The sequence below is a fragment of the Petaurus breviceps genome, unplaced genomic scaffold (genome assembly GCF_028583685.1).
Source record: "Petaurus breviceps papuanus isolate PSGF00001 unplaced genomic scaffold, PetGlider_PUasm1.0 90510, whole genome shotgun sequence".
Classification (NCBI taxonomy): domain Eukaryota; kingdom Metazoa; phylum Chordata; class Mammalia; order Diprotodontia; family Petauridae; genus Petaurus; species Petaurus breviceps.
The window spans coordinates 3675546-3702620 of record NW_027187267.1 but is presented as its reverse complement, the minus strand read 5'-3'; the positions used below and the strand labels follow the sequence as shown (position 1 = coordinate 3702620).

The following is a 27075-nucleotide window of genomic DNA, read 5'->3' as shown; positions in this document are numbered from 1 at the left end:
TCCTCTCCTCTCCTCTCCTCTCCTCTCCTCTCCTCTTCTTTCCTTTCCTTTTTCCTTCCTCAGAACCCAGGCTGGGAATTGCAGGTGGTTGGAAAAAGGAAGTAAATACTTAATAAAATATCAGATCCAAAAAGGGCCTCAGGGGAGACTGAGGTCTAGAGAGGTAAAGTGAATTTCTACTGTGTGGGAAATAAGAGGTTATGGGGCTGCTCAGTCTAGAAAACAGAAAGTTGGGGAACCTGGAGCGGGGCAGGAAGAATGAATTGTGCTCTTCAAAACACTTAGAGGTTAGTGCATAAATAATGCATAATAATTATTATTATTTTATATACAGATACACACAAATATATATTATATATACGTGTGTGTGTGTGTATGTGTGTGTGTGTAGAACCTGAACTTTCCTTTCTCCACTGAGGGCAGTAGAGTATATGAGGATGATGCATAAGGAAAGGGTATCTGAAACATAGAGCATAGAGAAGAGAAAAGGAAAGGGAAGCTGTGACCTCTTTGTCCCAGGTGACTTAGGAAAAAAGTCATATCGTTTGGCTCTGGCTCAGAGACAAAGGGATAGATGTGACCATGAAGGACCAACCAATCTAGAATTAGAGACTAAAGTTCCACAGTGGTGCCCTAGGCATCCTTTCTCCTCTGGGTTTCAGGGGCCCCTATCTTCTCCAAGTTCTCCTCTAATCTCTCTAGAAGTTCCTTTATCTCCTCTTCCAGACCTCTTAAAGTGGGTTTTACCCTAGATTTACTTCTCAGAGCTTTCTCTCAGGGAGCACCATGCCTTTCACCCAGTGGGTACATAATAAACTTTGTTTAATTCAATCACCAACTATTCAGTGAGCACCTACTGTATGCTAAGTGTATGTCTGACATGTAAAGAGGTCTCATCCCTCAATTCCACAGCTCCCTTAACCACCTCTTCTACATCTCTGGTTCCAAATCTCCTCTTGCCCACAGGGCAATGCTCTATGTCCAAAATTAAGCTCTTCAATTCCCCACCACCACTGCCAAACTCCCTTATTCCATCTTCTCCATCTTTGCCAATGACATTAATCCCTGGGCTCACCATAGGATTTTAGGGTTAGGAGAGACCACTCGAAAAAGACTTCAGCAGTCATCTAGTTCAGCCCCCTCATTTGACAGATGAGATAATGCTCATGAAATAGCAGGCTCGGGATTTGAACCTAGGTCTCCTCAGTTCGTTAACATTGCTTATCATGGAATTTTTGTGTTCTCTCTCTCCTGCCCTCCCCCCAAACTTGTCAGTCATTCTGCTCCTCCTGAACATGCCTTTCTGTCCTTCTATACTTTTCCATCCTCATCTAGGCCCACATTCCCATTCGGCTTGGACACCTTAAACAACTTTCACCCAGTCTCTATTCATGTCTACTTTATACCCCACACAGAAAATCACCTTCCTTATTCCTTATGTACTTGTCCTTTCCCATTTAGATCCTTACAGTGTTACAATCATCTTACACCCAATGAAAACTTTCTAATCATAGGTTTTCCACTGAAAGCATCATGATGTACAGAAGAAGAAAAAAATTGCATTTGGAGCCAAGAGATCTGGTTCAAATCCTGATTTTTCTCCCTTGAGTCTTGGGGTGATAGATTTGAAGCTGGAAAGGACCTTGGAGGCCATCTAGTTCAGCCTTCTCATTTCAAAGATGAAGAAACTGTAAATCAGAGAAGTTAAATGATTTGCCCAAAGTCATGCAGACATCCAGTGCCAAGATTTAAACCCAGGTCATCTGACTTTTTAGAGATAGTACTCATTCTATTGTCCCATGCTGCCTCAAGGTCTGGTCCAGAGGTTATAATCACAGAATTTAAGAGCCGTTAGAACCTTTTGGAGCATTAGTCCAACCCCCTCCTTTTAGAGGAAATTATTTTTTGAGCCTCTATTTCCTGATCTATAAAATGGAACCCTATTTTATAATGTCTGCCCCTACCTATGTGACAGAGCTATTGTGAAGATCACATGTAATAATGTACCTGAAAGAGCTTTGTAAATTGTAAGGGATTACTGAATGAATAGAAACTGTTGCTGTGTACTTGGGACCCTCTTCCCACCTAACTGCCCTGATCTTCTAAGATTTTCCCCATTTAGAGACTTTTCTAGGCAAACAAACTAGGCCTTTCCATTGTTCACCTATACCTCACCTTCTCCCACCCCTGAGCCTGGACACAGATTCCATCACCATTTCCCCACCCTTTCTAGCTAAGGACCCCTCTTCTCCTCTCAGCTGACCTCTGACCTATCTCCTCAAAAACTGTTCCTGATTCACCTTATCTAGGAAGGCCTTTCAGACTGTTTCCACCCAAGTGTAGGAGTCTCTGTAGCATCCCTCTTCATGCTTAGGCTTAGCTATCATTCAGGATGTCATACGTAATAATTATGGTGTTAACATTTTAAATTATTTCTATTGGGTTTGTGTCCCATTCTCCTCCCTCAGACATGGAGTTAGCTGAGTCTAACTTCTTACTGAGATAATCTCCAAGTACCTAGCCCATAGATGGACTAGATAAGCAGAAAGTTATAGGTTACGGACACTGGAGTCAGGGAGACCTGAGTTCAAATGCAGCCTCAGACACTTACTAGCTGTATGACCCTGGGCAAGTCACTTAGCCCTGTTTACCTCAGCTTTCTCATCTATAAAATGAACTGGAGAAGGAAATGGCAAACCACCCTAGTATCTTTGCCAAGAAAACTCAAAATGGGGCCATGGGGAGTCGGACATGATTGAAACACTATAGGTTGCATTATGGGAAAAGGTTGAACTTCAGATCATTTTCACTGTTCATCATTCATTTATTGAACAGATATTAGTTAAAGGTCTTACTCTGTACAAGATGTTATACAAAGGTCTGGAAAAGGCACAAAGTTCCATAAAGTGTGGTTTCTAAATTCAAGGAGCTAATAATTTAGTAGAAGAAGAAGCTATAGTAAATGCATGAGGACCTGGGTTTGAATCTCAGCTCTGCAACTTACTATTTCTGTGTCTTTGGGTAAGTCACTGCCCCCTCTCTGGGCCTCAGTGTCTTCATCAAATAAGTGGTACATGGGAAAAGTGCTGGGTTTTGATTCAGGAAGATGAGAGTTCCAATCCTTCCTCAGACACTAGCTGTATGATCTTGGGCAAGTTCATGGCATTTCTTAGCTTCTAAAATGGGAATAAAAGCATTTATCTCTCAGCGTTGCAGTAAAGATCAAGGGAGGTAACTCTGGTAAAGTGTTTTCAAATCTTAAAGTTCTATGTAAATGTTCACTGTTGCTATTATCTTAAAATGGAGAGGTTAGACTAGATAATCCTTAAGGTCCCTTCACTTCTAAATCCAATGAGTATAAAATACAATCAGGTTATAGATTCAGAGCTGGGAGGGACCTCAGAGGTCATTTAGTCCAACCCTTACATTTTACAGATAAAGATAGTAAGGCCCAGAGAGGCCGTGTCACACAGCTAGTAATAGACTGAAGATTTGAACTGACTCCAAATCCAGATTGAGGAAAGAATCACTTCTAATCCCAGAAAGTAGGAGCTGAGACTTCTGGACATCCTGGGTCTGAAGTAGGGGAGGAAGCCATCCCTCAGAACCTTGTGGAGTGAACCTTTCTCCTCTCCCTTCTTCTACCCACACTCCTACACTGTTTGTGTGGGGATCTGAAATGGGGACCCTGTTGCTTTTGTCACAATGGGTCAAAATGCTCTACCTCCTTGACTAACACCAGTCTGGTTCTAGCCTGAATTTGAAGTTCAGGACTCACTAGGCTGCTGTAGCATAGGGACAGTGGAACACTGAAATGGGATCACAATGGGACAGGTCCCCTCAGAGGCCTAGAGTTATGAAGTACTTTGCCTGAAGTCACAGGAGGGTAATAGGGTTTTCCAGGAGTACCTCAGGATGACAATTTGGAAAGTAATAATAATAACTTACATTTCTCTAGTGCTTTGCAGTGTACAAAGTATCCCCAAGTATATTACCTTATTTAATCCTCAGAATAGCCCTGTGAGGTTTGTATCCCAAGTGTTATCATTCTCATTTTAAAGCACAGTAAACTAGACCCAGACAGGTTAAATAACTTGCCAAACACTACAAAGTTGCTAAGAAGCAGAACTGGAAATCAACCGGGTTCATCTTTTGTCTCCTGTTTTAATGTTCTTTCCACACTGATCTGAAAAATAGCCAACCCGGTGTTTCTGTCTTGTTTGTTCCCCAACAGATATTCTTCTATTAAATTCCAAAGCCCATGCCCTTCCTTGACCTCATAGTCTGTATGGTGCCCTGGCCTGGGGGTGATGGGAGGGAGTTTGCATTTCTTGCAATACAACTGCCCACCTGGTTGTCCATTCTGTTTCTATGCCTTGTTTCTATGACAGTGCCATTCCTGGTCCCCCTGCCTGTCACCTCTTCCCAGAAAGTTTCCCTTAATTCTGTTCCTGGCCTTCAGTCTCTCACCCCTTACTGTGCCCTGACCCATGCCAGCTGTCCCCAGTAAATACCCCCTGGTTTCCCTTCCTGCTTTGTGTCCTGGCGCCTGGGGTCGGGGATGGAGCTGGAGGCGGGGTTGGGGATGAAGGGGCTTGTTGAATGGATGAATGGGGACAGGCCTGGACACTGACACTGCTTGCCACTCACACAGGGTGGTTGTGATGGAGACAGAAAAGGAGAGACAGACACACAGCATGATTACAAACAGGTTGTTCTTTAAGCCCTGATCCCCTTGGCTTAAAGGTTGGGCTCAGGTACTCTCTCTAACTTGGTCTATCCTCATGAAGCATGTGAGAAGGGCCCATTGGGGTGGGGAGTGTGGGAAGGGAGACTCCTGTGGCTGTAGCTCCCTGACCCTCTTTCAGGATCCTACCCTTGGATCTGACTCCAGCATTTTTTAGCTTCATCTGAAGAGTTCTGTTTTTCCAGCTTCCACCACCCCCTTAAAAACAGTCTGGGAAACTAAGGCAGAGAGTAGGTGGGCTCAGTTCCCTCGCTTCCCCCGTTCTAGAGGCATGCCTGGATGCCATATTTCTAAGCCCATTCTCCCCTCCACCCCCATCCGTAAGGGGTGTCTGTGGGGTTTTTTTATCCATTGGAAAATCCTTTCTTGGGCTTTTGGGGGGTTTGGAACATGAATGGCAGACTCTCTCAAGAGGGTCAACCCTTTCCTCTTTCTCTTTCCTGTTCAGTGTCTTTAAGGGAGCTCGAAAGAGTCCAAGGCTTCCCATCTCTGTCCTTAGCTCCAATCCAGTCCTCCCCCACCAAGGCCCTGCATCCTCCTCCCCCGTCAACTCCCCCGCCACCATACACACACACATACCCTCCCAGACTGTGGGACAGGGAGCCAGAGGAGGGGCCAGCCCTGCATACTAATGCAGGGCCCATTGTCAAAGCCGCTTTGTGCCCCAGCTCTCCATTGAGGCGGCTATGAGGCAGGCACAATGGGGGCTCTGTCCCTGAATTCCCCCCAAACAGTCACCTGCTTTCAGAGTCTCTCCTCCCCCCTCAACAGTGTCCGGAGGGGCTGGGAAGAGTGGGGGAGTGGGCTCTGAGCCAAGGGCCTTGGGGGTGGGGGAGAATGGGCAGGGGGCACTGCCACCCCTGGGTCAGGCATGAAAGATGGGCAGTTGGCAAAGCCATACTTCATTGGGCACAGATGCAGAGCACTGAATTTGCAGTGGGAGTTGGATTGGGGGGGACGGCCACTCCTGCTTGGAATGTGGGTTCTATGGGGTTGGAGGAAGGAGACACTTCCAGAGGTGCCCACCTCCATGACCACAAATACCTAGTGTGGTCTCATAACTATAATTCCTCTGTTCTCCCAAATCCCTGAGATAGGATGGAGACAGACACACACCACCCCCTGCCCACTTACATTGAGACACATATATGCACATACATACACTGGCACACATTCATACATGCACACACATATCCCCACATACCCAAAGACACTCTCATATATGCAGACACACACAGACATGCTCATTGAGATAGCAATAGGTATAGTGTAAAGACCTCTGAATGTGGAGTCAGAAGACCTGGGTATGAATCCTGGTTGTAAAACATCTTGGCTATGTGACCTTGGACAAGTGACTTAACCTCTCTGAGTCTCAGTTTCCCCCTATGTCAAATGAGAATAATAATATTTGCACTACCTATTTCTTGGGGTCGTTATGAGGAAAGCACTTTATAAATCTCACAGCACTATAGAAATGTGAGTTCTTCTTATATGTGCCTACTCATACATACATATACATCTGTAGGTACATATATGACCCCACCTACAGACACAATGACATTCATATATCTTGCCATCATTGATGGTCACACACAAACACACCTGCACATATACTCTGACACTGATTCAAATATACACACGTGTCCTGAGCCTCCTCCTAACCACGTTCTTGGGTTTGGAGGCTTTAGAACCCCCTTTCTCCTCCACAGGCACCCCAGCTCCCCCCCCACACGTCTGTGCCCTTGCCGCCCCCTGCTGCTCTGACACAGGTTGTAACAAGTTTGCACTTGTTGTGACCTCGAGAATGTGGCCCTGGGGCTGAGAATGTCCCACTGCTCCAGCAGTGGCTTACAATTTAACCAGAACACACTCCCTGTGGCTCCTGAGCAAAGCACGAGCAGCCTCTTCCTGAATCCTTCTCTTCCCCCCCCAAAAGGTACCTGCCTCCCCCAGCCCCTGAACAGAGCAAGACGACATCCCTCTGTATGGTTTCTGCACCTCTGATCTGTTTCAGCCCCAAAGCTGTGTTTGAGATGAGGATTCCTCTCTCCCTTACCTGCCCCATCAACCTAGGAAGATGTGAGAGAGAAGGAGATGACAGAGGGAGATGTATTAGAGAACCCTGGGAAAGTCATCTTATCCTTATTCTGCCTGGACATATGGAGAGCTTTCCAATCCTCCAGGTTGCCCATCCCAGTACCCCAAATGCTTTTATACTAGGAAGTCTTTTCCCATATCCGAACTCAATCCCTTCTGATGCTGGAGCTCATACGGGGCTAGGCTTTACAACCTCTCAAACATGAAGCACCTCTTGGTATCAAGGTTCTGGTAGTGGACACCCTTGAAGGACAGGGAGGGAAATCACAGGAGCATTCCCACCACAAGATGAGAGACCTAGGGCCTGGATTGAGGTGTCAGGGAAGGGATTCTGGCTTGGGGTAATACCCTTTAAAATACTAATGACAGTAACACCTGGAGTTCATTAACTTGCTTGCATATTTTATATGCCACCAATGTTCCCTGTGTGGCAAAATGAAGAATGCATGGAAAACTCCAAGACCCAGCCCCTTCCCAGTGTCCTCCAGGCCCTCCCTCTCTCTCCTAAAGCCCCAACCCCTTATCTCTATCTCTTTGACTCCTAGACTTAGACCCTATCTCTCTCCCTACCTTCTCCTGCTGTCTTTTCTCAGGCTGGTTCTTTCCCCAAAAGATCTCATCATTTCTCCAGTACAAAACCACTGGGGATAGTGAGAAGGTGGTCATGTTCTTGCTTCCACAGCTTTCTAGACAAAAGTCTCCTTTGCTTCCATTCCAGGATTTTGCCTCTGTATTTGGGTTTCCTCTTTCTGACACTCTCAATATTTGCATCCCCAAATGAGGTATGCGAAGGAAGAATTTAGGTGGAAACTAAGTGGCTTGGGGAGTGGGCTTTCTTTTTGAAGGGGTCTGCAACCTGAGATAGAGATGGAAGTATGATCCCAGATTTGTGTTGGATGAGGAGGAGAGGGGAAATTTTAAGGTTACCCTTGGTCTCCATTTCTGCCAAGGGTTAAACCTGGAAGAATCTGATTAGATATCAGTACGTGGGATTTAGGTTAAGACGAAAAGAAAAAAAAAACCCTTCCTGATGGTTGGAGGTCAGTCACACAGGCATGAAGGAGATAAGAAATTCTCTTTCATTCCCTGGAAATGTTAGTGAAGAATAGATACAAAGACCTGTTGGCTGTGGAATTTTCTGATACTTTCTGAATTTTCTGACACATTTTCAATATGCCTCACTATGAGATCATTTTGCCCTATTCCCCTCACCCCCGGCCAGGTGGAAGGGTAGTAATATAGGAATTGCCCTTTTCTTCAATATAGTATACAGCTGTAATTTTCCTTGCCTATCCTGTTCCACATCCCCCCTAACTCCATCTGTTTTTATCCTCCCTTGTTTTTGCCCCAAAGACAGATTTTTCACTCTTTCTCTTACCCCACTCACCTGAAATGTGGTAGAGAAAGAACATGAGATGAGCCTAACAAGATGTTTTTAAGGCTGGGACAGCACAACTGGACTCCGCAGGAGCATCCCCTGCAGAGGGGACAGAGGCCTGTGGGAAGAACAGGAAGAGAGAAATGGCAGTTTGGGGGAAAAGGGTAGGGACATTCCTGCGATCTTTATGTTAAAAATGGAGCAACTGAGGTGAAAAGTGATCATTTATTGAGTTATTCCATTAGGTTGAACCAGTCTAGGAAAAGTAGTCATGGAATCCACTTTGGAGTTTTCAGACAGGTCCCTTCTGACCCAGTTTCTTGAAATGAACAATCCAGCCAAGTCGGACAATTTAGTGTTCTTTATTTTGTGCTTTTCCACAACCAATCAAGCTGTTGCCTCTGCCTTATTTTCCCTTCTCTCGACCATTTTTGCCTGTGGAAAAATTTACCCATCCTTCAAAGTCCACTTATGTATTCATCTGGAGGAAAAAAAATGTAGAAACTTTGTAATGCCTGATAGCTAAGGGCTGGTCCTTCTTCCTTTCTCATCTTCCCAATCTTTCTCTCTAGACCTCAGTTTCCCTTCCTATTGATCAAAGGGTAGGATATTTAGAATTGAAAGGAGCCTTAGAGATTATCTAGTCCAACTCCCTCATTTTAGGGATCAGGAAACTGGGGTTTAGAGGTTATGAGACCTGCCTGAGGTCACACAAGTACATTAACAGCAGAGGCAGGTTGAACCTGGACCTTTACTGCCTGTCAGCTGTAGCCAGGAATCTGTATCATGGGACTGGGGGCAGCCAGTGGAGCCAGGAGTACTTCCTAGGGATGCCTGCTGGGGCTGGAGGACATCTTTTGGGTCCAGAGCTCTCTGGCTTTGACCTCCGAGTCCTGTAATCTGCTCGTTCCCCCATGTCCTGGCAGAGAAACCCAGGAGTCCTGATACTGGACCTCTTGGCTCCAGTTTTGTTACTTTCTGTTCTTCTGTTTTCCCCTGCAAAACTGTGACCCCTCCAGAATCCTGGGTTCCCCAGTGACAGAGAGCTCACAAGTATGTTGGAGAGGAGTCACTAAGAACAGATACAGAGAAAGGGAGAGGGCCAGGAGGATAGGCTCTAGGAAGCAAGTGTTAAATTCAGTCTGGAGGAAAGAGAGATTGAGGTGAGACTAAGTTGGAATCTCCAAGTCCTTGAAAGGTTAGGCTGCATCTACAATAATGGGAACTGAGGGTAGACAGAAGGAAGAACTTCCAAATGATGGGGAATATCAGATCCTAGCACGGGTTACTTAATATGGAGGAGAAGTATATATGTAATCATTCATTCTCTCAGGACCTCTTTTAATAAAAGAGAGGTTTTCTTGTTTGAAAGAGGTAAGGCAGGAGGATAAATGAAATGATATCTAGAGGTCTCAATCAGTTCTAAAAAACCTAATAAACTAAAGGAACTGATCCTCACATGTACTTCGACTGGGGTATGATCCTGCTTGCCCCTCTGCCACCCAGAAATACTCCATTCCTTAGGATTTTCCTTCAGTCCTCTATTCCTCCTCTAAAATAGCCCATCGAGGATTTCCAAGCACTTTCCTCTTACTACTTCTTCATACCCTGGAGGGTAGTTACCCAACAGGCAGGGAAACTGAGGCATAGAATGAGGAAAACAGGGATAAAACACAGGCCAGTGTCCCTGACCTTCTTCTCTTCTCCTTGCTGAAGGACAGTATGGCCTCATTTTGGGCCCAGGGGGCCAGGAGCCCCTGAGGAGCCGGTCCGACAAGCTCGGGCCCCTCTCCGGTTTCCTGGCTCCTCTATAGGGCCATGGCCCAAGATACTGGTGGCAGATCTGGTGACAGCTCAATAGTGCTTTGGCCTCCACTCCCCTCGGCCTTATCTCCTGGGGCCTGGCCATCTCCATGCCACAGACCAGCATTCAAAGCTTGCCAGCTTCTTGGAGCCATGAGCCTGGGGAAGATGAAGGGTGCTTGCCCTGATTGGGGGTGGTGGTGACAAAAATTGGGAAATTCAGTTCTACTTAGCATCTTAATAAATAAAAAAATATACCCCTCCAATGACCCCCATGACAGTTTGCAGGAGCCCCTCTTGCTAGGGAGTTATATGGGAGGAGGCACCCAGGGAAGTGAGGGAAAGGTAAAAGTAGATTGGAAATTCCTGATCTCATCAGTCTTTCTTTGTTCATCTAAGAGAACAATGTACCCTGGTCTCTTAGCCCCCTGCCCACTGACTCCTTCTTGGGTTTGGAGACTGGTGAGTCAGGGGCAGAGAAACAAGACATTGGTGTAGCCCTGAGTTTCTTGGGAGGATCTGGAAATTAGATCAGGTGCTGTTTGGGGGGAGGGTTCAGGAAAGGAGAAGAGTCGTTCTTGGGGCAAATGACAGTTCAAACAGCACTTATGGTAGAACTGGCCCCCCGCTGTCCCAGCCCCATGAGGCAGAGAACCCTGCCCTCTGCTGGTGTGCTGGTGGGAGTTCTAGTGTACCAACAATAAAGTGTCTTCTTCCTCCGGCTCTGTCCTCCAGTCCAGGTCTCAGAGCTGGGGAGAAGGAGGTTGGGGGCAAATCTCTGCAAGGGAGCTGAAACGGTAAGTGAAGCCATTAGATAAGGCTGCTAGGTGGGTGGAGGGCTGGACCTGGAATCAGGAAGACCTGAGTTCAGATTTGGCCCCACACATTTCCTAGCTATGCAACAGAACCAGGGCAAGTCACTTAACCTCTTAACCACTTAACCTTAGTTTCCTCACCTGTAAAATGGAGATAATAACAGCACCTACCTCCCTAGTGTTGTTGTGAAGATAATATTTGCAAAGTGCTTTGCAAACCTTAAAGCAGCATCTAAATGCTAGCTATTGTAGTGTCCCTGCCCTCTATGCAGGAAGCCTTCTCTCACTATCAGTATTCTCTGACCATTTCTCTTGAAGCCTTGTCCATGTGGTTCTCCCTATGGAGAACCTCTGAAACACAGGGAGAGTGTGCTGAAGTCTCGAGAAGACTTGTCACCCATCAGTGTAAGGCTGAGGGAGAAAGAGGTCATCTTGTCTGTTCCCTTGCCTCAACCTTAGCCCAGACTCCTCCAGTAAAAGGACTCTATAATCTCCCTTTATCCAATTCAATTCAATTGAATTCAATAAGCACTGAAATACCCACTACTCTTAGGTCCTTCATACTGGCTGTTATGTAGTTACCCCAATGACTAACTTCAGTCTTTTCTGTTTGGGATTAATCTCATTTCCTCTAACTCCTCAGTGAAAGGGATTGGAAAGGCCAGAGGTGGGAAAGCAATGGGCTGCACTTGACTTCAGCCCCTTCTTTGATGAGAATGACTGATGGGGCTCAAGGTTGAGAAGCTTTGTTTCTAACTCTTCCTCCTGGGCAACTGTAGCTGAGTCCTCGGTCGCCCTTTAAGTCCAGTTCCACAAAAAGAACCCTGCCTGTTGCCAGGACACCTAGCACTGCCACTCTAGTATAGAGCAGATTCCTTGGTGTGGGCCCTGCTGTGGCCTGGTGATCCTGGAGAGTGGAAAGGGGGTGCACAGAACCAGTATCCATCTGCTGAGTGCCCCAGGGAGCCTGCCCTCCTGGTGCCCTCAATTTACAAACTGGGAGAGGGAAGTCCTGGAGTGCCAACCTCCGGGCAACTCTCTGCAGGAACATTGTGCCCTCTTTCCAGAGGACAGAGGGCATGGCCTAAAAATTGGGAATTACTGGGCTTGGGAGGGAGGAAGGGGGTAGAAGAAGGAGCGGCCAAGATCAGCCCATCAGACAGAGGAGCTGGATGGTTAGAGAAGGGCCTCTAATATGGTCCCATCTTTCCTTCCCTCCTTCCCCTAACCGGAAAGCACATGGTGGAACTGAAGGGGCCAGGCAGAGGTCTCTGGCTCCCAGGAAACACTTTGAAGCCTTTTCTCTCTTTTTTGTTCGGGCAATGAAAACTTTCCAAACATTGACACAAGGGAAGAAAAGCCTATTCTTCTGCCATGGGCCCAGGGCCTATGTGCCAGGCTGAGGCCAAAGGATGGGAGGGAAAAGGAAGAAGGGCAGAGGATGGGGATAGAGGCAATTCTGACTCTGCCAGAAATGAGCATGAACACACATACACGTAACCCTCCTCCTACCTCCTCCACCCACACACTTCAAGTTTTGTTGTTCATATGATTCCATTTTTACTTCTCTAGCTTTCTAGAAATTAATGAAAAATAAAGCTGCTTCGAGAGAATAAATCCAAATCCAACCCCATTCTTCCCCAAAGGCTGACCTAACCCACAATGCTTTCTTCTTTGTCCTGAGTTTTGCACCAATCCCTTCCCTTCCCTTCCCTTCCCTTCCCTTCCCTTCCCTTCCCCCCCCATCTCCTCTCATCTCTCTATTCCCCCTTCCCAAAGTTCGATACCTTTGCAAGATCCTGCTCCATTGTACTTAATCTACTTTGGGGAGCCTTTCATGCCAAGCCTGGCAAGATGAGATTGTGGAATGACTTCCCATTTCCCTGAATGTCAAAACATTTAGCCCTGAATGGGCTAAAACTGCACCAGACAGAATAGCCTCCCTGACCTCTGGTCTGGTCATCCTGCCCCTGGAGCAATGGAAACACATTTCAGAAAGGAAAAACTCTAGTGAATTTGGAGCAGAATGACCAGGCTGGTGGGAAGACTGAAAAGTATACCATTTCTCAGATCTGCAGAAGGAACTTAGTGTGTTTAGTCTAGAGAAGAGAAGATAAGGGATGAGGGGGGAGACACAACCCAGTTGTTTTCAAGTATTTGATGGGCTGCTGCATAGATGAGGGGACAGATTTGTTCTGATTGGCCCCAGTGGAAATAAGTAGGAGGAAAGGGTAGAAGCTGAAAAGAGGCAGATATTAGCTCAAAATAGGGGAAAACTTTCATAATTAGAGATTTCCAAAAGTGGAATGGACACTGTCCAGTTTTTCCAGAGTTTTCTGGATATAGATATGGATGATATAGCGATATCATAGGGGTAGTGTATGGAGAGCTGGCCTTAAAGTCAGGAAGACCCAAGTTCCAAGTCCAGTCTCTGACATATACTGACTTTGTGAATCTGGGTAGGTCATTTAACCTCTTGGTGCCCAGTGAACTTTCTAAAACCCTAAGTGCTGAAGGGCCAATTTACATTGCTACAATTCCTTTTACCAAAGAAATCACAGATATAAACAAAAATATTATTAGGTGACATCTATATAGCGCATTAAAGTTTGCAAAGAGCTTTACAAAGAATACCTCCTGTGATCCTCACAACAATAAACATACATATATATGAATATATATATATATGTATATGAATGAGAGAGGAAGGGGATAGATTGTGGGAGTGTGTGTGTGTGTGTGTGTGTATGAAAGAGAGGGAGAGAGAGAGAGAGAGAGAGAGAGAGAGAGAGAGAGAGAGAGAGAGAGAGAGAGAGAGAGAGAGAATGTGTGTGTGATTTAAGTTCCTTTAAGAGCAAGGACTTTTTGTTTTTAGTATTATTTCCTCAGTGCCTAACATATTCATGTCACATAGTAGGCACTTAATAAATGCCTGTTGAATTGAACTGAGGTGTGATTTAAATTCAGGTGTTCCTGAATTTAACAGGTGTTCCAAATCCAACAGAAGAAACTGGGGAGCTCCATGAGGAGAGGAAGGGAAAGGAAAGACAGAGACAAAGGAGGGGAGAGACAAAGAAGAAGGAGAAACTAGAAAAGGGGAGAAAACATACCCAAGGAGATGACAGGGTGGATGAGAAACAAAGGACAGCACAAAAAAAAAGGGGGGTTAAAGTGGATCCATAGAAGAAAAGAGTGGAGAAGAAAGAAAGCAGTGTGAAAAAAAACAATGGAAGAAAGGTTGAGAATAGCAAGCATAGGAAACAAAAAAAGAATGCTGTCACCTCTAATTACCCTCATGTCATTCATCCAGAGCATTATCCCTGAGTCTTCCTACCAACCTGGCTCCCATCGGCCTCCCAGCATGCTTTGATCAAGAACTCCCCAAGTTGTCAGTCAGAGTGGAAAGAGGAGGTAACCTAATTTTAATGGGAGCTTCAACAAAATAGCATTAAGAAAGCATATCCATTGCTAAAAAATAAAATTGTGAGAAATGCATTCTGTGGCTGGCTGGCTGGCTTAGCTGTTTAGAGCACCAAACTTTTAATTCTTGACCTTATGTTTGACTCCCCTGTGGATTAGCTGAGGGTGTGGGGGTGTGTGGAAATGGTTCACAGGTACAGATTGCTTCCTTAATCCTGTCCAATCACTCTTAGAGGCCCCATGGTTAGTGAAAAAGAGTCAGGAAAACTAGGTGAAAATCATGATTTCAAAACTTATGATCCCCAGTAGATTAGCTCCTGGAAGGCTGAGACTAATTTGATTTTGTCTTTGCAGAAAGACACTCAAGATATGTTTTTTGCATTGACTTGGATAGCTGTGTGACAACAGTAAAGTTATTTCCTCTGACCCTCAGTTTCCTCTTCTGTAAAATGGAGACAAAAATGGATTTGAAAACTTACTAACTGAATGACCAAAGTGGAAAAATCCCTTTACCACTTTGAGTCAGAGCATTATAAATGAAGGTATCTGGGTAAATTAGAGCACCCTCCCTAGTATAGTTAAGGCTGTTCCTGCCAACACACTTGGTGAGGAATTTGGGGGTGAGTGTTGTGGCTAGAACTAGCTGTTTCATCCCACCTCACATGAAGGAAAGGGGCAAGGAGCTGTGAGAAGCACCTGTGCAGAATCTGGTTATGACCACCCACTGTACCCTGGGACAAGGGTCAACTGCCCTACATTCAGATCCCAGCTCTTTCACTTCCTCCTTGTGTGACGTTGGCCTGGTTCTTTCTGCTTTCTGGGTCTCATTTTCATCTGTACAACAAGGGGTTAGAATATGTGACAGCTATAAATCTACAATGTTGTGATCTCTGTGGTGCCTTCCCAATCCTGTGATTCTTCTGATGGTGATCTCTCTTAGCCTTCCCTGAGCTTGACTTTGGTTTGAGTCCTGGAGAGTAAGACAACCACCCTCTGGTGGTAGAAGTGGGGGCAAAGTGGGGACATAGCCCCTACATCGTTGAAGCTTTAGCCTGCCTGCCTTGCCACATGTATGGACCCAGTTCAGAGGTGGAGGGGATGAGAGGGAGATCCTTTTATAGCCACTCCTGGCCCTGGCTCTCCATGAGGAGCCAAGTCACTTGGGTGTGGGAGGTAGTAGACACAACAGCTGGGGGCATCAGATAACAGATGAAGGAGGCAGATTAAACAGCTGGCACCAGCTACAACAACTGGATACAACAACCAGATACAACAACTGGAGGTGGCAGACACAACAGGCGGAGGTGGCAAATAGGCCAGCTAGAAGCCAAAGGCCCTAGTGCCCATGAGGATGGAGCTGAGTGAGATGGGCCATTGAGGCTGTGTTTGTCCCCGTTTTTTCTAGGATCACTACAAATGCAGCCGCCATATTTCCCCTTGAAAGATTGAGACCAATGAGAAAAACCTTCCTAGGAAGTTCTGGCATAATTGTTATCATTTGATTATATTCCAGAGAAAATTATCCCTATTCTCTCTTAAAAAAATTTTTTTTTCAAACAAGGGAAGGCAAAAGCAGTAGCAATCTAGACCCCTGGATGCTCTGAAGGTCTTAGTGGACTGTCTTCCTGGGAGTGTTAGGCCTTTATGGAGCTCATCTAACCTCTGCTCCTCAAGATGAAATTATCTACCCAGGGCATGTCCACAACATCCATAGGAGATCAGACCCCTGGCAAAATGTAGAGGCTCACTTCACCAATGTTTCTTTATCCCTGGAAAAGTACAAGTTACTCCACAGTTAGGCAGGTGTGCCAGATGTCCAGTCTAGAGGAGATTGTCTCCTATTTCAGTGCTTTGTTTGCTCTTCTACTGGCAGGCCTGAATTTCAGCCTGGCCAGACACTGCCAGTGATTAGCACTCAGTCCCTCTTCTACCTTCCTCCCTGGGACAGAACAATTCTCCAGTCTGAATTCTGCCAGCCTTACCCAGAAGCCCCTTAAGAAAATGCCCCACCAGGGGTGGCTAGGTGGCACAGTGAATAAAGCACTGACCCTGGTATCAGCTGGACCTGAGTTCAAATCTGGCCTCAGACACTTGACACACTTACTAGCCGTGTGACTTTGGGCAAATCACTTAAACCCAGTTGCCCTCCAAAAAAAAGCAAAAAGAAAAGAAAAGAAAAGAAAATGCCCCACCACCTTTAGGAGAGCTCCTTCCTTCACTGTTGCTTCCTTTGTCCTATCTGCATGTATAAGCCCTGTCCATACCTTTACCTGTGATACACAGCATCCCTTAGGCATGAGATTAACCACCAAGCATTTTCGGGGGACAAGGGGAATAGAGGAGAGGGAGATCAGCTTCTGAGAGGTTGTATTGTGTAGTAGATCAAGTGCTGAACTTTGAGTCAGGAGGGACTTAGGTTTAAATGCCTTCTCTGAACCTCAGTTTCCTCAACTGTCAAATAGAGATAATAAAATCTGTAGTACCTCCCTCACATAGTTTTGTAAAAATCAAGTGACACAATCTGCAAAAAGGCATAGGGACAGGGCTTGAGATTGCACTGATATATAGGGAACTCCTGCATGAAAAAACTCCTTATACCAATGCAATTTATAGTCTTTTAAAACTGCCGACAGCACTGAGAAGCTAAGTGACTTTTCCAGGATCACACATCCAGCATGAGTTAGAGGTGAACCTTAAAGCACTATATAAATGTCAGCTGTTATCATTTTTGAGACAGCTAAATATCTCCATGTGTTCACTGGGTTTAGGAATGGGGACAATCAAACTCATAGACTGGGAGCTAGAAGGGGTCTTAGAGACCTCTCCATTTGACAGGGGAGGAGACTGAGGCCCAGAGAGGTTGTGAATTTGCCCTAAGTCGTGCCAGGAGTGTCAGGGGCAGAATTCAGGCCCAGGTGCTCTGATACAAAATCAGTGTTCTCTGCACTGAAGCAATGGGCAGGCCTGGAAATACTATCATAGTATTTCCTTTCCTGCTCATGACGTACACCAGCATGAACAGAATCCTACCTTAGGTTCAAAAGGCTCCAGAGAATTCATTATGGGGTCTAATGGAGAGTGGGGCTATTTAGGAGCAGTGGGTCCCATTTCAGTCTCTCCTCACCCCCATCTTAAGGGATCATGGGATGAGGCTGTGGTTAAATTTGAGGCCAAGCTGATGGTAGCATCACCCTCAGAAAAGTACAGAATTTTCAGAGACCCTCTAGGGGTGGCTGCCAGAGGATGGCCAGGATCTTGTATAAACCTCTGCCATGCTGTCTTCCTCTCCAGATGACTTCAGTTGCAAAGGTGTACTACAGCCAGACCACCCAGACAGAGAGCCGGCCCCTGATGGGCCCAGGGCTTCGCCGCCGGCGGGTACTGACCAAGGATGGCCGCAGCAACATCCGCATGGAACACATCGCTGATAAGCGCTTCCTCTACCTCAAGGACCTATGGACCACCTTCATTGACATGCAATGGCGCTATAAGTTGTTATTATTCTCTGCCACCTTTGCAGGCACCTGGTTTCTGTTTGGTGTGGTGTGGTACCTGGTGGCTGTGGCCCATGGAGACCTGCTGGAGCTAGGGCCTCCAGCTAACCACACGCCCTGTGTGGTACAGGTACACACACTTACAGGTGCCTTCCTCTTCTCCCTCGAGTCACAGACCACCATTGGCTACGGGTTCCGCTATATTAGTGAAGAGTGTCCATTGGCCATTGTCCTCCTCATTGCCCAGCTGGTGCTCACTACCATTCTGGAGATCTTTATCACAGGCACCTTCCTGGCCAAAATTGCCAGGCCCAAGAAGAGGGCTGAGACCATCCGCTTCAGCCAGCATGCTGTGGTGGCCACCCATGATGGCAAACCCTGCCTGATGATCCGTGTGGCCAACATGCGCAAAAGCCTCCTCATTGGCTGTCAGGTCACAGGTAAGCTGCTCCAGACCCATTTAACCAAGGAAGGGGAGAGCATCCGGCTCAATCAAGTCAATGTGGCCTTCCAGGTGGATACAGCCTCTGACAGCCCATTCCTCATCCTCCCCCTTACTTTCTACCATGTGGTAGATGAATCCAGCCCTCTGCGTGACCTGCCCCTGCGAAGTGGTGAGGGGGACTTTGAGTTGGTTCTGATCCTCAGTGGGACAGTGGAATCTACCAGCGCCACCTGCCAAGTGCGCACATCCTACTTGCCGGAGGAGATCCTCTGGGGCTATGAATTCACACCTGCCATCTCACTCTCTGCTAGCGGCAAGTATGTGGCTGACTTCAGCCTTTTTGACCAGGTTGTAAAAGTGACGCCCCCTGGAAGCCTCCGAGATACCACTGTCCGTTATGGGGACCCTGAAAAGCTCAAGCTAGAGGAGTCATTCCGGGAACAGGAGGGAAAGGAGGGCAGTGCCCTCAGTGTACGAATCAGCAATGTCTGACTGCTCTGACTCCTACTTCCCTCACCCCTTCTGGCCAGAGGAGATATTCTCTGGTTCAGCCCTACTCCTGACTCATGCCTGTTCTATTTCTCCCAGTTCCCAGGTGGGGTATCCTACCCAGGCTTATTGGAGAGAGCCCTAGATCACCCTTCTCCCAATCCCATCTCCCTATACCCAGTGGCCTGTAATTTGCTTAGGCCAGCCTGAGGGAACAGTCCTCCTTTGGACTGAGCACCACCTCCAAGCCAAGGTTTGGGCTATCAGACTAGATTGGGCTGAGGAGGATTAGAAAATCTCAGCCATTACTGGAGACTCCATAGAACTGTGCAGTTGGATGGATGTATGGACTCTGCTCCATTTATGAAATTTGGTGCCTTGAGGGTGGAGGATTTTCCTTTTCCACTTTCCCACCTAGCTAGTTCCCTGAGCCCAGGCTCTCTCTGCTGGTCACTCTAGGGACTACACTCTTAGATATGCCTGATGCTGAGACCTGGCAGTGTATAAAGCATCAAGCTATCATAGTATCCCTGCTATACCCCAACAGAGTACACTACTTCCTCTACTGATGAGACTGATTCCCCATCTGGCCCAAACCTATGGGCTGATGACCACCATCTGCTCCTTCACAATTCCCCAAGTGGACCCTCTCCCCATGTCCCAGATATGACTTGTCCCTCCTTTGATGCTTTTATCCCCAGAGTTTGGGATTGGTCATAATAAATGACCACAACATACAGTCATACCACAATCACACACTCAGAGTTTAAATTCTTTAAATTGAGGATCACTGGAAAAGAGATATTATACAAATTCTAGGTGCTTCTCCTAGGCTACTGAAGAAGTCCTGTGAGAGGTCTGATCCTGGTGACTACATTCTCCAAGGAAGGGTTCAGGTGTCTGAACCCTCAGGAGAGGGTCTAAGATGATGTTTCAGACAGAAATTGCACCTAGGTACCCCTCCCTTCTAACCAGTTTGTTCAATGTCCCTTTTCCCTTACCATATTGGCTCTGTTTCCCAAGGTGAATGAAAAGTGGAAAGAAGGACTTTTCTTTATTCTTTGCTACACTGAAGACCAGATCTCAGGGCCCAGAAGCTCTAGTGAAATTGGATCAGTCTCACCAAGTGGAAAATTCTCCTTTGGGTAAAGCTGTTTGGGTATGAGTTCAAGGAATCGCTGTGGAGGACCAGACAGAAACCAAGATCTACAGCTGGAAATCACTATTACCACTCCACCCTGTACTCCCTTTGAAAAGCACAAGTTACTTCCCAGGTCATTAGGTAAACTCCTTTGGAAGTGTTCTTCTTGGAAAGAAGAACATAACATTTCTGGGGCCCAGAGGAAAATGAAGAGGATCCATCTTGTCTCAACCCTCCTGTTCCCCAGAACTCAGTCCCAGATGCTTACTGGGCAAGTCTTCTCAAAGGAACAGGACTGTAATACAGCCCATCCAAGGAAGGCAGTGTGATTCAGTAGAAAGAATGCTGGATTTGGAGTCATAGAACCTGAGTTCAGATCCTGGTTCTGCCACTTACTACCTGTGTGACCTAGAGCAAATCACTTAAACTCTCTGGGTCTCGGTTCCTTTATCAGGTGGGGTAACTGACCTCTAAGGTTTCTTCTAACTCCAGGTCTATGATCCATGCCCTGACAGGGACCAGGCTGGAAAGCCACTGAAGAAAACCTCCATAGCCATGGAGAGTAGCCCTACTGGCAGGTAACAGGAACAAGTTTTGCAGAGTTCTTGTGGAGTGTCATTAAATTAGGCAGCTGAGAGAAGACTCTCTCTACATCAGGAGAGAGTAGGCTACAGCAGAAGCAACTATCTGGTGGTTTATATAAGCGTATGCCCAACTAATCACATTCCAGCCTATGGTTTTACCAAAAATGTGTTTGTATCCAGATGTCCTATATGTATATGCTCAACCTGGAGCCTTGCAGACAGGCTCACAGTAGCTCCAGGCTGGCCCCATAACTGACCACATCTGTATAAGCTCCACCCATGAAAAGCCTTTTGGATTTTCAGAGACTGAAGCCACCTCTCCATCTTGAGGCCCCTGGTCCAGGTGAAGTTTAGACAGAGTTCAAGCTTGCAGATACTTGAAAGTCTTCCATAGCGACCAGAAGGGAGAGGGCCATCAACTGGATTTTCCCTTCTTAAAAGCAGATTTCCCCGATTTCTTCTATATGTGTCTATATACAGAAAGGGACACATACACACTGACATATAATGCCCATACCTATATGTTATTCCTAATCAGTCCCCATCCATCTGGTTTCTTCTGCACATAGCTGCCACCCCCTTATATGAGTCATTCCTCCCTCCCTCCCTCCACTCTCTTAGTCTTAATTCCTCAGATTTCTCAACTCTTTGGACAGGAAGCAAACTTGAGAAATTGCCTGGAACCCAATTCACTGGTTTCCCTCGGTGGCCCTTTCCCTACCTGCGTCCTGTCCCCAACTCCAGGCCTCCCTGTAAGTTGCACTTTATTTGGTATGTTCTCCTTTGGTCTGGTCTGGCACTCATCCCCTTAACCACATGCCAGGGATCACATACTCTCCTACCCAACCCTGAATGCCTTCAACAGAGGGCAGTGTCTGTCCTCAGCATGTCCTATTTCTCTTCTGTGAGATGTGCCTCCTGATATGAACAGTTCTTAAGAAACTAGATCATATCTCCACTAACCATCATCTGGGAATATGGAGAAAAGGGGAGAGAGGGAGTTAGGGCTACACACGGGGGATGCTTCAGAGGATGGTCTGGTAATTCCCACAAGGGGTGGGGTCTTTGAGGTGACTGGGGTGAGAAGACAGAAGAAGGTGGTGGTATTGAGGGAGCCCACTAAAACCACAAAACTTTTATGCCTTACCATTCACCTTCTTACAACACTAGACAGACACCTTAGATAAGAGACAAAGATATAGGCAGGGTTTGGGGGGGGGGGGAAGGTCACATGATATGTATAGAAGGTTTACCTATGGAAGAGAGATAGAAAAAATAATATATAATATATATACATATATGTATGTGTAAATATGTGTACAGAAAAGTGCACAGAGAGCTTACAGTGAGGGGCAGGACACCTTACCCTAATGAAGGGTGGGGTTGGGAGAGGGATGGGTGGGATGCTCTGGACTCCCTGTCTCATGATGGTCACTGGTTCTGGTCACAGTCTAGAGTTGGGAGATCAGCTCAGGTCCCTGGAGATTGAGAAAGGGTGGAACAGGCTGATCTTGCTGAAAATAGAGGCATCTATTGTGAGTTTGTGATATTCAGAAAACTAATCATTCCCCATAGCCTGGTGCTGCTGCTAGGGCCTGAAGGGGGCCTACTGGTGGGTAGGGGAAGAAGCAGAGAAAGTAACAAAGGACAGCCTTTGGGGAGGACGCTTTTGGGGTTCTCACTCTTAGTATAGAGGCTAAGTCTGATGGAAAACTTCTTATCTCTGTTTCTGAATCCTAGCAGTTGGCTCCTAGCCCACATACACTTTTTTAAAAAAGTACAATCCAATCCAATTTGTCCCTCTCAGTAGTCCTTATTCTTTTCTATTCACAGAGGTGATGGCAACTACATCCTGAGCTGTTAGGGGTAATGACTGTCATCACTGAGATTCCATCTTGGCCTCCCTATCATTTAAGCTGGGGGTGGAGACAGGGGAGCTGGGGTAGGAGGATTCTGCCTTGTTCTCCTGGCTCCCTCATCCCAAACCTCCAACGCTGGATACCAATGGTACTCCTAAGATGCTTAGGGATCTAGGTGCTGGTTGAAAGCAGCACTTAGGAGGAAGATGGCCTCCAAAGGCAGGTAGACCCCAATCCTGTCATGAGTGACAATGAGTTGTTTCTGTATATCTAGGAGAAGAGGTTAGGATTGCTCTGGGGGACAGCCAGCTGTATCTTTCATACTATGATCATTCCCTCAGTGTCTCCCAAATGTAATGAGACTACCTGGGATTTTAAATGTGGCCTGAAGGAAAGGAAGAGGTTACCTACAACTCCCCTACCCTGCATGGCAGGAATATTATTCCCTTCCCCAGGCTGTTACCCCAGTCCTTCTCCTTCACTTGGATTATCTAGTTTGTTTTTAAAGTAACATGCTGCTTCCTTCACTATAAAGCTAGCTTGGGCCTCTGGCCCAGTAATGACCCATTCTACTGAATCAGAAATATCTAGGAAAAAGTGTTTCCATTCATTTTGCTAAAAACTAAACCAGGTCAGATTTATCCAGAAAAAAGATGCTTGAGTATTTTTTTTTCTGTACAGAATAAGCTACTAAATAAAATATTTCATCACCATGATTTGTATCCAGGCTGTCCTTGGAAAAGAAAACAAGCCTCTTAGCAATAATAAAAAATTATTAATGGGGTAAGTTGGGAGTGGGGGAGGGGAAGGAGATAGGCCTGGGAGTAGTTAGGGTTGACAAGATGAATAAACACTACTGGTTTTCTGGTTTTTTGGTCTGACACTCCCCTCCTCCCCCTTCATCTCCCCTAAACCTCTGGCTAAGGCCACTCATCCTTCGACCTACCACTACTTTAACAACCTCGAGAAATACCCTATATGGCTTGGTTGGGGAAAAGGGGAGGTCTTTCTCAGAAAGGATAAAAGTATTTCCTACCCCTTTGAAGTCCTATCTGGCATCACATTCCCAAAGGTCATTTCACCTGTGATACCGAACACTCTTTCCATCCAGCAATTACCACAAAACCATTTTTTACCCTTCTTCTAAACCAATCAGTTGGCCTGCTGCCTGTATTTGTGGATGAATCTTTACAGAATCACAGAGTTGGAAAGGACATCAAAGGTCCATGGTCCTTTTTCCCTGGCTTTGGCTAGGTATCTGCCTCAGATCTCAGAGAAATTGATCTCTCTTTTGACTTTCATTATTAAAGTTCTGAGACAGACCTGTATATTCCCAGCCAGCCAAACAGGGTTTCTTTTACCAAGAAAGGAAATAAATTCAAAAGCCCCTATTCCACACAACAGGTACAGAAGGGAGAGAGGGAAAATAGAGTCTCATAAATAAATATTTAACAATAACAATAAGCATTTATTAAGTACATATTATGTCTGTATAAAGCACTGTCATTATGATATATAAAGGCCAGTTTCTGCCCTCAAGGTACTTGAGTAGGTGGGGGTGGGGTAGGGAGGGAAACATAGGTAAAATAATAAATGGTGAAAATTAAGCACCAAATGAATAATTACTCCCATTTCTACTGTGCTTTAACGTTTACAAAGCATTTTGCTCACAACAACTTTGTGAGGTAGGGAGAAAAAATATCGTTATCTCTATTTTACAGATGAGAAAACTGAGGTTCAAAAAAATTAAGTGATTTGCCCAGCATAATAAAGCTAGGAAGTACTGGAGCTGGGACTTGGCCCCAAGTCTTCTGATTCCAAGTCTTTGTTCTTTCCATGTATAGATAATTATACTTAGGAAGTTTCAAGGACAGGGATGTCACTTTGGAAAAGGCTTCATAAAGCAGGTGATGCCTGAGCAGGCCTTTGAAAAATGGATAGAATTTAGAAAAGTGGAAGGGAATAGGGAGTGCATTCCAAGTGGGAAAAATACCAAGAGCAAAGACTGGAGGATAAAAATACACAAAGTATATTTGGGAGTGGGCCGTTAGGTCAGCAAGACTCAATTTCCTGAGTTCAAATCTGGTCTCAGACACTTACTAGCTGTGTGACTCTGGGTAAATCACTTAACTAATCCCATTGTCCTCAGTTTCTTCATCTGTGAAATGAACTGGAGAAGGAAATGGTAAACCACTCCAGTATCTTTGCCAAGAAAACACCAAATGGGGTCACGAAGAGTAAGACATGAATAAACGACAACGAAAATATTTAGGAGTCACTAAAAACATGAATTTGACTTGAGCAGAGAAATTTTTTTGGAGACAGAAGTGGAATATACATCTAAAGAAATATTTGAGGCTGAATGTAGAGAGTCCTGAATGTTGAATGTCCAGTTAAGGAATGAATGAAAAAAGCATTTATGAACTGTGTGCTAAGTACTGAGATTACAAATAAGAAAATCACAGCCCTTGATCTCAAGTAACTCACATTCTAATAAGGGAAGGCAGCATATAGAGGAGATTTCAGTTTCAAGTCAAATGGAAAGACCCAGTAGTCCTTAAGGTATTTGGATTTTATTCTATAGGCAAGAATCTTTAACCAAGAACCCAGGATCTACCAACAAACCTCTAAATGTCCCCAAGGTTGGGATTTCCATCTGTGGACACAAAACTTGGCCTTTTCTCATTCTAGTCAAAGATTTGGCATGATAGGTTAATCCCAGTGATCTTGACACTTTGGGACAAATTCATTAAATAAACATTTATTGAAGCCTACTAGATACAAGACACCACACTGGGCACTTTGAGGATGAGGGAGGGGCCATCAAGATTATTTAGATGCAGCTTCTGCCCTCATTCTCTAATTAGGGGAAAATACAAAACATTATATGATGAGTGCCATGTGGATCGTCCAGACCATAAGTGATGTACAATTAATGATCTAACAAAGACCAACTACAATTCCAGAAGACTTGTGATGGAACCTGCTACCAGAGTGCCAGATTAAATATACGTGTTTATAACAAGGGTATTGGTTTTCTTCCTTTATCAACTGGAAGAGAAGGAGTGAACAGGAATCAGAGAATGTGGACCTGAAAATAAAATAAAATTTAATTAATTTTAAAAAATAAAGCAATGGTATAATAGAAAAAGCACTGGCTTGAGAGTTAGGACACCGTTTCCTGTTCCTACTTTGCCATTTTCTTCTGGGCCCCCAAAGATTAGACAACTGAGGTCGAGACAAACGACATCCTTACAAGTATGGGATTTGGAGTATATAACATTGTCATGGTTTCTGGGTATCTTTGCCATCATTGTTGGTCAGTTGTGTCTGACTCTTTGTGACCCCATTTGGAGTTTTCTTGGCAAAGATACTAGAATGGTTTGTTATTGCCTTCTCCAACTCATTTTATAATGAGGAAACTGAGGCAAATGGGGTTAAGTGACTTGCCCAGAGTCACATAACTAGTAAGTGTCTGAGGCCAGATTTGAACTCAAGAAGATGAGTCTCCCTGACTCCAGGCCAAGAACTCTATCCACCCAGCTGTGCTAAGAAAGCTTCAAATGGGGTAACAAAGAGTCAGACACAATTGAAACAACTGAGTAACAACAACAACTTTCTGATTCCAGGCCTAGTGCTCTAACCACTATGCAACCTAACTACCCCAAAAGGGCTCATAGAGAGTCAGAAAGGACTGAAAAACTACTAAGCCACAACAGAGAGAACTCTGGCTCAATACTTTAGCTTAAGAGAGGCCTCCAAGTCTGGGACTAGGTAGATTTCTCTTTTTATTTATACTCTATACCAACTCACCTTGGCATATTATTTTTTAATATATTTATATACACATACATATATGTGTGTGTTCCCATTTATAGTTTTATGTTTCAAGAAGCTGTGGCTTTGTTGATGAGGATTCTCTCTCTAATGCTGCAGATCCCAATCCCTCTTTAACTTGGTTGGCTATCTTTGAGAGTTCTTGGTATTCAAAAATCCATTGCCTTGCTTTCAACCTGGTGACGAGCCCTGCAAAGTTATCTAGGCTGTTCTTTGAAAACAGGTATATAGTCTGTCATCTTCAAAGCTTGGCTTGCTCTATCGGCAGAGCTTCCAAGAATCCAGGGTCACCTCCATGACAAGAGGCAGCAGAAAAAGACTTAACTGGCTGGGGGAAAGAAACACCATAATCAGAGAGACAGCTTTCCCAGGGTGAGACTCATGCATTGCCTTCTGGCTATGCTTAGTCCTGCTGCACAGTTTAGAAAACACACTCTTATGGTCTAGAACACCAGTGTCAAACTCAAATAGAAATAGGGAGTTCACTAAATATATATACACACAGCAAGTTATATACAGGATAAATAGGAAATAATTAAAAAGATGTTAAGCACTGGAATTAAGAGGGGTTGGGGAAGGCTTCCTGTAGGAGGTGGAATGTTAGTTGGAACTTAAAGGAAATCAGGGGAGTCAGTAGTCAGAGGGTAGGAAGGAGAGCTTTCCAGGAATGGCCAGAAAAAAATGTGTGAGAAGACGGAGTGTCTTGTTTGTGCAATACTTGGCAGACCAGTGTCACTGAGTTGGGGAGTTAAGTTTAAGAAGACTGGAAAGGTAGGAGAGGACTAGGTTATGAAGGGCTTTGAATACCAAATAAAAATACCAAACACCAGCATTTTTTATTTGATCCTGGGGCAATAGGGGGCCATTGGAGTTTTTTGAGTGTGTGTGTGGGGGGCGGTGCTGGTGTGTGTGTGTGTGTGGAGAGAGAGAGGGAGAGAGAGAGAGAGAGAGAGAGAGAGAGAGAGA

General features: G+C 45.4%; 2 protein-coding genes across 2 annotated transcripts in view; both read left to right on the top strand.

Annotated features, from left to right (window-relative positions):
• KCNJ10 (potassium inwardly rectifying channel subfamily J member 10) overlaps positions 1-21818 on the top strand; it is a 25590-nt gene extending 3772 nt beyond the window's left edge. Inside the window, exon 2 of the mRNA XM_069062870.1 lies at positions 17552-21818. Coding sequence (XP_068918971.1) covers positions 17552-18691 — 1140 coding nt within the window. The 3' untranslated portion in view covers positions 18692-21818. The remainder of the gene's footprint in view (positions 1-17551) is intronic.
• The window catches only part of TAGLN2 (transgelin 2), a 343906-nt gene that overhangs the window by 174514 nt on the left and 142317 nt on the right, over positions 1-27075 (top strand). The window lies entirely within an intron of this gene.